Source organism: Periplaneta americana, chromosome 1 (assembly GCF_040183065.1).
Source record: "Periplaneta americana isolate PAMFEO1 chromosome 1, P.americana_PAMFEO1_priV1, whole genome shotgun sequence".
NCBI classification, from domain to species: Eukaryota; Metazoa; Arthropoda; class Insecta; order Blattodea; family Blattidae; genus Periplaneta; species Periplaneta americana.
Window position 1 is genome coordinate 212960236 of NC_091117.1, and position 12692 is coordinate 212972927.

General features: G+C 36.9%; 1 protein-coding gene across 3 annotated transcripts in view; it reads left to right on the plus strand.

Annotated features, from left to right (window-relative positions):
- The first annotated feature begins 451 nt into the window (after nucleotides 1–451).
- Nucleotides 452–12692, plus strand: part of LOC138707915 (probable E3 ubiquitin-protein ligase HERC1) — a 178360-nt gene continuing 166119 nt past the window's right edge. For 2 of the 3 annotated variants that reach the window (XM_069837962.1, XM_069837972.1), the window contains exons 1-4: nucleotides 725–1240; nucleotides 5040–5211; nucleotides 7949–8125; nucleotides 12096–12382. In XM_069837962.1, the coding sequence (XP_069694063.1) occupies nucleotides 857–1240; nucleotides 5040–5211; nucleotides 7949–8125; nucleotides 12096–12382 (1020 nt within the window). In that variant the 5' untranslated portion in view covers nucleotides 725–856. Of the gene's footprint in view, nucleotides 1241–5039; nucleotides 5212–7948; nucleotides 8126–12095; nucleotides 12383–12692 lie in introns of all 3 variants that reach the window. The other variant, XM_069837981.1, reaches the window with a different exon arrangement.

Consider the following 12692-nt stretch of genomic DNA (forward strand, 5'->3'; position numbering starts at 1 on the left):
ACAGTTGATGTGCTGGGTTCGTCTACGCTCCCTCAAATATTAAACAATTAAAAATGATAGCAGCTAAAAAAGTCGAAATACGATGTAAATCGTAATTTCCGCCAGAATATCCGTCACCCGTCAAAGCCAATCATTTCCCGTCCGCTGACAGAATTTCCGTCCTGTTGGCAACACTGTAACGATCGCACAGACAAAATACCGGTAAGCAATCCACTGGCAGTGCATGAGATGTCCGCGCATGCGCAATTATCAATCTCACAACCTGCTCTTGGCCATCTCAAACGGTCGATGATCCTGCCCCGAGCCTCTCGTGTTATATGGATTATAGTCATTTGCAATCCAAGCTGATGTATTGTACGTACATTGTCGACGTTAACTTTTATTGAAGCAGTGTTCAACATAACTGCTCGGAGAACATCACTACCTGACTCCGTCTGGTCAGTACTGCCACAGTATGATTACGAAATCATTAATGGTGATATGTTCTTTTCTGCTCTGTTGAATATTTTGACATAAATTTACTCTACTTTTGAGTAAATGCGATAAATTAAGTTGATAATAAAGAAGAAATAGCGCCCTGAAATATATTATCCGAAGTTGTAATTGCGCATATGTTGGACATCTATATTGATCTTATTCTATTCTTCGGTTGCAAAATTGCCTGTGGTAGTTTTAATGTGTATTGGGTTTGTGTGGAAGAAATTTGTACATTTTTCACGATTTGTATACCGAAACGAAGGGTGTATAAAACATCTTGCAAATATGTATCTACATATATTTGAAGATAACCTTATATTTAACCAATAATAATGTGTGATATATTTATTAGGATATTTTAAATTTTGACTAGGTTAAGATGCCAGGATTATCATTATCGAACTTGAAATTAAAATGGCAAGATCATTTGAACAGTGTTTGGGCTGGAGAAAATTGCGACTATATAGCTACAAGAGATGGGGTCATGTTGTTGTACGATCATTTGGTTGCAAATAAGGAAGTTATTATTGTGCCAGCTCCCAGTTCACCATTGAATCAAGGTCCAGTTCTGCCAGATTTTGAGTGTGATTCTCCCTCTTCTGCTGAACTTGACCATCATGTTGCTGCACTCTTGTCGACTCAGTTGGACTTGGCACGAACATTTTGTGCGGAATCACCATTTGCAGCCGTTTTACATCAAAGATTGTTGGTTTTGCAACGGATATTTCATGCCGTATCAACCAAGTACCATGATAAGGATAAGGTAAATATTATTATTATTATTTTTAGTTTATTAGTGGACTCACACTACAGATATTTTGGAGTTTTACTTTTGGATAGCAGAGACCAAACATGAAACATTTAACATGGGACAATCCGTCATAGACTTCAAACACTCCTTCAGTTAGAAATTTATATTATTTAATATGCTAACTTATGTTACTGACGAACCAATTCTGTCTGTTTTTTTTTACACCAACATTTTAGCATTTGTTTAGGCCTACTTTAGCGGCACCAACTGTGACCAGATATGGGGTGACAGTAGCGATACCTGTGACTAACTGTGTAACAGTCCTTGTCACTGTGACTTAGCTATACCCTCATCTAATCCACTCTAATCTTGTCACATTCCTTGGCTTCATTATCACTTTAGCTATTCTGTCATCTAAGCTAACATATTATTACTTAACCTAACCCTTAACTCGCAATATTTACGGAAATACACGTTGGCAGATGAAATGCATTGCAGTGCATTGAAATGAGATTTTGGATTTCTGACTTTGGTATAATGTAAGCAAAAGCATTCTGTTGAATTATATGTGAGTCTGTATTTAAAAAAAAACTGTAAATTATATTTTAGTTCAAGAAAATGTAAGTTATTGCAAAATGTCCTGTACATAACACACAAATACTGTGGCTTTACCCCTATCCGACATTCTGCCACGAATATGTGATTTTGTTAATTCCATTAATGAAAATGCAGCTTCACAAACATATAAGTCATCACGAACAATGAAAACACATTTGCAACAAAAGCACTTAACATAGGAAATCGTCGTGTTCTTGCAGCAGCTTTCCAAAATTTGTCAATCGTTGATGTCTTTTGCTAATCTTTCAATGCAGAGTCGCACTGTAGTTTGATAAGTTTGGAAGCAAAATCTCCTGAATAATCCTGTATTTTCCCTTATAAGGAGAAATGAATAGTAAATACTTCTTTGTCATTCAATCAGAGTCAGAGATAAGCCTACGTTGCTTAAATTCCTCAGAAGGCTGTGCAGATGACTAATAAAATTTTCCTTTCTATATCTATATCTTTGAAAAATATTGGAGTGCAAGAGGTCAAATGACTTTATTGTCAAATGCCAGGCATTAGAAAACAACAACAACAAATTTTCCTTTCTGACTGGATCCAAAGACGAACAAAACAATCGGAATGTCGGGAAATTCTCTAAATTATTTGCACTTAGCTGTATACGGTACAAGGACAGTTTAAGATTATACGCTTTGACTCTGTCACGTAAATGTGGTACCGGCAAAACGTTTCCCTGAAGACTTACGTTAAGGTAATTTAATTTGGTAGACATGCCCGACAGGAATTCAAGAGCTTGCTACCAATCATTATCTTCCAATTCATCGAATTACATAGAATTTTTTCTCCTTTAAAAATATTTAAATTTCTTCTCTTAAGTTCGCAAATCTCGCCATTGTCTTGCATTTACATGGCCTACGCTCTGTTCGCTACAAGAACCGAAGACACCTCACCTTTCAGTATGCGGGAGAGCCTCGAATCTGATTATTGTAGCCTGGAGCAATGAAAAAGCCTCAGTTCGGCACCCCTGTACTAAATAATCGCCATATGTTATATGACACAAGGAATTCTGCCAAACCATCTTGTATTATTCCCCAGACACATAAGATATACTTTGTCTGATGGTATGACAGTACACATTTCGCAAGTTAAATGAGTCCATTCATGAGAGCAAAAACAGATATTTCAACAATAAAGTTCCTTAAAGATTCAGATGAGGAAAGTAAAGCTGAAGTTCAAGCTGAAAAAAATAACGTGAGATGTTCACTCATAAGTACCAAACCTATGTCAGGAAAGTATATTTTGGTTGTCTTTCAGCATAGTCATTATCCAGTTGAAATCAATACAACTATGAAATCTGCATCGACATGGGGAACTATTAATAATGGAATTCCTCAAGGATCAATATTAGGTCCCCTACTTTTTCTAGTGTTTATAAATGATCTTGCCCCCCTAATAAAAGATGTAGGTCATCCCATATTATTTGCAGATGACACAAGTATAGTAATTACAGCCAATAACTCCAACACATTCCAATCTTCAACAGAGGAAATTCTCTTCAAAATATGTGACTGGTTCTCAGTCAATAAATTGGTATTAAATTGTAACAAAACTAACATAATTCAATTTAAATCCTGTCCAAATTCAACGTCGCAAATTTCTAGCGCAATAATTAATTATAGATCCCTATTAGAAACAACAACAACCAAATTTCTTGGCTTAAAAATCGATAATGTGTTAAATTGGAAAAATCATATTAAAGAAATTACCCCCAAACTAAATTCAGCTTGTTTTGCTATTAGATCTATGCAAAAGATATTGAATATCAATACCTTAAAAACAATATACTTTGCATACTTCCACTCGGTAATGAGTTTTGAAATAATATTCTGGGGAAATTCCACAGATAGTAACAATATATTTCTATTACAAAAAAGAGTAATTAGAATAATAGTAGGTGCCAAATCTAGGGAATCGTGTAGGACTATTTAAAAAAAACTACAAATAATGCCCATGGCTTGTCAGTATATCTTTTCATTAATAATAATCTTCCTCGTATGTAATCGTGAAAACTTTGTAACTAATTCAACAGTTCATAGCATAAATACACGTCAAATAAATGACTTTCATACTCCATCGGCAAGTCTATCGTGCTATCAAAAAGGAGTGCGTTACATGGCAGTAAAAATTTTTAATAGCCTCCCTATCGATATAAAAAATGAAACTCAAAACACAAAATTATTTAGAGCCAAATTGAAGAAGTACCTAATTTCTCACGTCTTCTATTCTGTAGGTGAATTCATGACATTCAATAACACTTCATGAAATTGGTACTAAAACTTTGTGTTGTACTAGTACACTATATTGTAAATCTCGTCTGTATATATTTCATCTAGACTGTGACTATAAATTAAGAATTTATAATAGTATTAAGTTTTTTGACTTGTTCCATATTCTAGCTGTAAGCAATGTATGAATACCATGGAATGTTAATAAATACAATACAATTGTTATTGGCATGTAGAAAATTAGGTTCTTGTTAAATGTCTTCATAAATGTACAAAAGTTGGTATTGGCAGGAGAAGGAGAAAAGGATGGAAGATGGTATTCTTTTGGTGACCTTATTAAGATACTTGAAGCACCACAAGCATTGAACAACAGAGTGTATGCACCTTCAGTGGTTTTGATGTGTGATATTTCTAGTCATAAGCAGACTTTAAACCATAAAAAAATGAATAAGTTCCAGAAATATTACGTTAGTTACTTTGTATGTTACATCAGTTACTTAAATTTAATTTTGCATAGGACAGAAGGAAACAAGATACATTTTCTTATTTTCTTTATTATGTATTCAAACTAAGGAACATAATTTTTCACTCTTCATGTTCTAATTTATAGAAATTTTAAATATGAATTGCCTCATTGAAATGGTTGTTCATTTCTTGTTATGGTACGTCAGTTATTCTAAAATTAAATTAATTATTTCCTAAAGGAAAAATATTTTTTTGCTGAATCCTTATTACATATTATAGGCCTAGTATAGATGTCGTATAATTTGCTTTCCTTTTTTTTTTGTGTGTGTATCTCCTATATAACAGAAAACATGACAAAACTACAAAACTGCTGTCTGAAGTTACGTCAATTTGCCATGGAATGACCCTGTAATGTTTGATTTGAATATACCAGTACATCACTTTAACTCTCTTTGCGCATTTCCTTTGTGATTATATTTCCTTCTTTTCTGTGTTTTTAGACAAGATCGCAGAATAGTGTACATACTAGTGAGAATAGGCAGGAGGCTTCCGAAAGTGGCCCAGAAAGAACATGTTCAGCATCGCAGGCTCTCATAGAGATGGCTGTTAAAACTGGACTAAGTTTATTATTTGCATTGTTACGCCAAAGCTGGCAACATACCACTCCTCCAGGTAAAATGAACATAATAACCTAAGTTCTAAGATTTCAGCTTGTTGGGTATTTGGTTCATTAATAAAGTTTAAAATTTTATAGGCCTAATATAAGGTTTTTAATTTCTTTCTTGGAATGACTCTAATGTCATCACATTAATCTACAACATTCGTAGTATGGTTTTATTATGAACGAGACATTTTTAATAACGTTTATTATGTCTAAAGTCTCTTGCAGAAGAAGGTAGTGTTCATGGAAATTTATGATGGAATAAGTGACTGTGATGTGTGGATGTATTATGTATAATTTTAGGGCTCTGATTATTAGGTGCTAAAAATTGGGAAAATATTTATTTTTTATGTGCTAAAAATCGGGAAAGTATGTGACAAAAAAGGAAAAATATTTAATTATGTTTAAATTATTTTATGTGAATATAAACAATATGAAGTACTCACCAGTATAAATTATGTTGTCTCGCCAACCTCTGAAGAATTACAGTACACAATGAGATTCATCCTCAAGTTGTTCATCGCAAATGACTGATGATTATCGTGGAACACTGCCTTGTACGGGAAAAAGAGTGCCCTGGCCACTGAGAAACAACATGAACTCCCTAGAGACATGTTTATGATTGGAAACTGTCCACACCTGTGGAGTAACGGTCAGCACGTCTGGCCACGAAACCAGGCGGCCCGGGTTCGAATCCCGGTCGCGGCAAGTTACCTGGTTGAGGTTTTTTCCGGGGTTTTCCCTCAACCCAACAGGAGCAAATGCTGGGTAACTTTCGGTGCTGGACCCCGGACTCATTTCACCGGCATTATCACCTCCGTATCATTCAGACGCTAAATAACCTAGATGTTGATACAGTGTCGTAAAATAACCCAATAAAATAAAAATAAAAAAATGATTGGAAACGAAAACAGAGTCTTCTGGTGTTTATAAAATTATAATTGCTTATTGCACGAAATCACATCCCTACAAATACAGTATTATCACAGTCTACTTTATACAGTCACGAAGCTTGGGGTGATTTTTTGCATTTGTCGCGATAGTTGCTAGCCGCTTGGAGCGCTGTGAGTACTAGGAACAATAGACTGTGCCACAGCCATCGTGATCTAATACAGGCCGTAAGGCAGACCATGTGACTCGCTTAACCCGATCGTGAAGGGCGGCGTTTCAACCATATAAATTTGTTGGAATGCATAAACAGTAACATATGTTTCTCTAAAATGTAGTGTAATTGCATTAATAAAATTTAAAACAATGATTATGAGACACTTCAGACATAATTCACTTGCGAGTTAAGATGTAATATTATTTATGGTGTGAAAATTGCGTTGTTCGTATGTGTAATACCTGCCTTTATTTCGATTAAATATTGCGAAATATAGAACGAAAAGGCATTGACTGTGCCGTATTTCGCTTTGTTGTGAAAAGCTGTGTAAACCACACAACAACAAAATAACTGTGAAATGTTTGTTATCGGTTGTAATAACTGTAAATGACTAAATACAATAATTTGAATAATAATATGAGTCAAGGAGACGTTTGTGGTTCTATAAATATTGTAAGAAAAAGAGGTCAGAGTTATCCTTCTTCCGAAAGATCCAGGAAGGTGACTTTATAAAATATAATATATGCTTTATGAAAATAATATATAAACCTTATGTGTTTCATGTTTCAAAAGTGGAAGGAAGGTGTTAATTTTTTCAAAAGAATATGATATCGAAAGTACAATAAATTTTTATCGTCTGCTGGGGAAAGGGTCTGTGATGAGGCGATAGTAGCGATCCTGGTGGTGAACAACTATCTGTGGATGCATATTTCAACTGTATTGTAACTTTTAAAATTCAAAACAATAATGTAATTTTATTCTCACGCCAATAATAATCACTCTCTACAATTTAATTCTACTCCCATCAACAATAGGATTTGCACTCAACACAGTATTCGTTATTGCACTCCACAAACGACAATGACAATTCACTTGGATTATTGAGAACAACAATGAACTGTTAATTTTAACTAATGTTCACAAAGCACTATTTACAAATCAGAACTGTCAGTTCTCAGTTCGTTTGCCTTGGCTAGTAAGCTCTTCTAGCTCAGTCACTCGAGTTCACAGTATCTCGAACCCCAGATCTTCAGAGACAATCCGCTGAACTTCGAACTCAGGTCCCCCAACTGCTGTCCACTGCATTCAAACTCAGGACTTCCGGCTCCCCAGTTACGGACACAACTCAAGTCGAACTCGGTCTCAAAGGTGGCTTCACTGCTGCACAAGACTGGCTGGCTTGCTGTCCACTGACTATAACAACACTGCTACTGTTCACTCGCGTCTCTTCTTTTTATAACCAAACCATAGTTTCTGGAGAGTACGATCTCCCGAACAATCGACAGATGCCTAGAAGATTTCCACGGATGTCAGGATGGCATTCTCGAATAATCTGGGTATCTCCCCTCTCTGCCGCGGTCGCTCTCTCTCCTCTCCCCCCTCCTTTCTACGCCACAGCACATGCCACAGGAAGCAGATGCGCGCTCACTTGCGCAGAACCACGGCCGACCTTGTAATCCTTCTGCCGGTCGTGAGATCGTATCCCAGCTCTGTCACAGTATGTTTGCATATTTAGTAAGTATTGAGCTTCGTGACTGTATATACTAGACTGTGGTATTATCATCAGTATTTAATCTATTTGTTCTAAGTTTCTGTAGATGATGAATTTGTACTAAATGAATACTTTAATTTGTTTCTAACAGATAGCCCGGTTCTCTGCAATGAAGTGCTGCATACAGCATCAGAGGTGGTACGGAACCTCCCACCATTGTCGCTAGCAAATGAGAGCCAAATCACAGCCCTGGGAGCACAGAGCTTGCAAGAGGTCACAAGATTCCTAAGACATGCGGCTTTGCCTGCTTCTGGCGCAGATTCTGAAGGTTTGTTTCAGAATGCAGACATAGTCTGTGTTTGGGAAGTATTCCTAATATGAGGGGATGAGATGTCTCCTCAGGAAAGTATTGTTATTATTTAAACCACTGGAGATAGTCACTGGTTCTTCCCCCTCACCCATACATAATCAACTAATCATATAGGTTCATGCCATTTTATGTTAATAGGGTTCATTATTTAGAAGTTTCTATGAAGATTTTTCTTCTGTGCAGGATTTTGTTTTTATTTTGTACCAAAGTGAGCTAATTACCCCGTTTGATTATTTCTGTTTCTCTTTATTCTTTCTTAAGGTATGGTCACACGTCGCTACTTTTGCAGCACTGCAGTACAAAAAACTGCGCAACTCTCGTACTGCGACGTGTGAACAACGGTGCAACCCGAAAAGTAGCGGCTGCGGAACCTGCTGCTCGCTACTTTTCCATGCTGTGTGCAGCTTAAAAGTAGCGACGTGTGAACAGGGTTCTCAGGGTTGCAGCCGCAGCATTTTTGATATCAATTTTGTTGAAACTTTTGCTGCGCTTGCAACCAGTGTTACCACCCAAATGTGCCAATGATACTTTTATTGTTTGGATATATTTTAATGTTAAATGTGATGAAAATAAATTATTTGTAACAGTTATTAAGCACACAACACAGTCTGAGCATAATTGCTGACGATATAATTCATTTTTTAAATTTTCCGTAGCGTAGTTCCAAACAGGATGATTTCCAACATTGATTACGTGAATATACTGTTGGTTATCATTTAAGCATATAGGCGTTTTTAAAACTTTATAGTAAAAATAATGTAAATTTCTGAATACTAGAAAAAAGGTAAAAGGTAAAGGTATCCCCATAACATGCCGTGAAGGCACTTGGGGGGGCATGGACGTAGAGCCCCATGCTTTCCATGACCTCGGCACTAGAATGAGGTGGTGTGGTCGGCACCACACTCTGACCGCCTTTTACCCCCGGGAAAGACCCGGTACTCAATTTTATAGGAGGCTGAGTGAACCTCGGGCCCGTTCTGAAAGTTTGGCAATGAGAAAAAATCCTGTCACCACCTGGGATCGAACCCCGGACCTTCCAGTCCATAGCCAGCTGCTCTACCAACTGAGCTACCCGGCCGCCCTTCTGAATACTAGATACGACAGAAAAGCAAATAATAGATGAAGTTTTCGCATGAGTTTCTTAATAATGCGAACATAACCACAAAATGTATATTGAGAAATCAACACGGAGATGGAAACCTGCAGCATGACTGCAGCTGCAAAAGTAGCACGTTGTGTGTGAACAGACTCGCAACCTCCAGTTGCAACTTTTGCAGCACTCTGGTTGCGCAGCACGAAAAGTAGCGTGCAGCGCGCTACTTTTGGCTTATGTGTGAACATGACACGCAACTTTTGCAGCTGCAGTACAAAAGTTGCGCTGCAAAAGTAGCGATGTGTGACCGTACCTTTACTGTTCGTCAGTCACCCATATGAAGCCAAACAGAGTAATTGTCCAGGGTGCACAATAGGATGTTCGTCAATGCTACACCATTTCTGTCAACTTATATTTACACAATTCAATGTAAGAAGTTGCAAGTCGTAACCTGTATGCATACTATGAGAAGAAATCCGTGACAAATGTGGGGATATTGTATCAGGATCATATTTATTTTTGACTATGAGTATTCAAATACATTGCTTATGACTTAATTTTTATATTTTAATTCCTTCCTTGCTTTAGTGTTCTGCCCATGGGCAGGTCCTTCACTGCAAACCCAGCTTTCTCCAATCTTTCCTATTTTCTGCCTTCCTCTTTGTTTCCTCATATGATATATTTTAATTAACATATTTAAAATTATTTCTTTTAGTAGATGAGTAACTCCCATAATAATATGCAAATGAAAAATAAAACGTTTTCAATTTTAGCTTCCTGGATGATTGTATTCTGTTACTTGATTCCCATTGTTTATAACATAGAGTGTATTCCGAATCTCACTGGTGAACAATCTGATGGCATCACGGTGTTCCGAATTCCACCGATGACGTCATTGATGCTCCACCGGTGTCGCACCGGTGCCATCAACTTGCATAGGTGGTGGCAGTCTCATCAGCCGCCATCAGTGAATCTGATTGGTTCTTGTATAGGGCGGGAATTAGCAGACGAATAACATCGTGCACTATTGTGTCATGGCGGTGTGTTCTGCTGTAAAAACAATATGTTAATGGCTTATGAGCGAACACGTCAACGGACTAGTTATTACTACTGGTTCAAGAAATAAATTGTTTATGCTCTCTTTTCTTTGAACGAGATGGCAGTACGAAAATTTCGTAAAATTTTGCTAGCGTAGCACAGACAACAACTTGTACAGTCGCCATGACAGCCATCGATCCTTCCAGCAGTTTTGTTCCATATTTCGCTGCAACGTGACGTCATTGATGCCACCGGACCGGTGAGATTCGGAATATGCTGATATGGTTTGGCCTATTCTTTCTTTCATTCTCTTCTTCTTCTTCTTCTTCAGGCATTGGACTATCAGTCACCTTTTGTTAGATCGAGCTATAGTTCTATATCTTGTGGGTCTGTAGTTCATGACTCTTTTAGATAATCTGTCTATTGACATTTGAAGTACATTATTTAGCTAATATTGTAAATTATTATTTATTCTTTGTGTTTAATAATTAATTAGTCTTGAAATGTGGTGTAGACTACATACATTTACTTATTGTAATTATTTTCTGTGAACAATAAAAATTCACGGATCATATACAATCTTGACAAGTGACTCACTGGCAAGATTCATGTTGTCTCTACCTGCTTACAATTGAGTCACAAAAGTAACTTACTTGTGTGGCTTGCATGCTCAAATACCGTAATAGTCTATGTATGTAAGCACCTGACTTCACATATTCGGGCTATGAAGTAATATACTTGCACATGATGGATATAAGTGATGAACTACACACAGTTACTACAGTTAGTGCTAGAAAAGACACCAAGTTCCATGACTTAAAAGAAATCCAGGTTAATGTTTATAAAACAAAAACACTTTTAATACTCTTTTATGCAGGGTGCGAACTGAGATTTCTGATAAGGGGGGAATAGAATCCTAGATAGATATTACCATACATAAAATAATAATAATAATAATAATAATAATTATTATTATTAATATTATTAATACACAATGCAGAACTTCACCCATTGTATTCTTCTCCTGACATAATTAGCAACATTAAATCCAGACATTTGAGATGGGCAGGGCACGTAGCACGTATGGGTGAATCCAGAAATGCATGTAGAGTGTTAGTTGGGAGGCCAGAGGGAAAAAGACCTTTGGGGAGGCCGAGACGTAGATGGGAGGATAATATTAAAATGGATTTGAGGGAGGTGGGATATGATGATAGAGAGTGGATTAATCTTGCACAGGATAGGAACCGATGGTGGGCTTATGTGAGGACGGCAATGAACCTTAGGGTTCCTTAAAAGCCAATTGTAAGTAAGTAAGTATTATTATTAATAATCAACGCTTTGTCGCACTGAGTTGCTTGTCTTACATCTTGATGATAGTAATAATTATATCCATGAGCAGGCTTAAGATAAGATGTGCAATTCCTAAGTTATTATTGATTGTTGTCAGCTTGACAGTGATAATAATACATCAGTATTACTTTCTTTGCTTACTTTATACTTTATAAAGTATACTTGTATTAAAACAATTATATTTTGTGAGAGGGATAGAACTTATCCGTGGCAGGGATGTTAATATGAATTTATGAGAGGGGGATAACTTTCCAACAAGGGGAAATCCCCCCCCCCATCCACCCCGTTAATTCGCACTCTGTTTTTATGTGGCTGAGTATTTGAATATTAAAGCAATTAAGTAAAAGTAGGATCTACAGTTAGTAGAAGTGAGATATTTTTTTAGTAAAAAAGTGTTACTTTGATGTTGATTGAGATCGGTTATTGTGCGGTGTAAAATTATTTCAGGTCAGTTCCTAGCTTCTGAACTGCTGCTGGAGCTTGCGTTGCAGAGAGGATCGCTTATCTACCTACTGGAGTGGATTGACATGGCTCTGTGCGCGTCGTGTGGAAAGCGAAGTGATACAAGTAAAACAAGTGCCAAAATAACGTCTTCTGTGTTCCTGAAAGCTATGTCAAAAATGCGATCCACAGCTGGTGGTGATGCTCTGGATGGAAAACCATGGTACAACGTGGTGCCAGATGAGGATGGAAAAATTTTGCTTTATCGTGCTGCAATGTGCCTGATGGAAGAGGTATTATATTTTATTTTCAAATAAGAACCTTCAGTTGAAAGTTTTTTCATGTTGGCTATATTTATGAGATAATTTCTTGTTGTTTTCAAAGTATTCTGAATCCTGGTCTTTCTTTAGTTCCCTTAAACACTGCATTCTATGGTAACCTATTACACAGGGGCGGCTTTTGGGGTAGTGCCAGTGTGCCATGGCACCACCAATGAAAGAAACAAAAAATAATATCCTAAAAAGCAGTTGTAATACTTTATTTCTACATATTTTATTCGTATTTCATCTGAACAAGCACGCGCACAGATCGGGACACACTCTT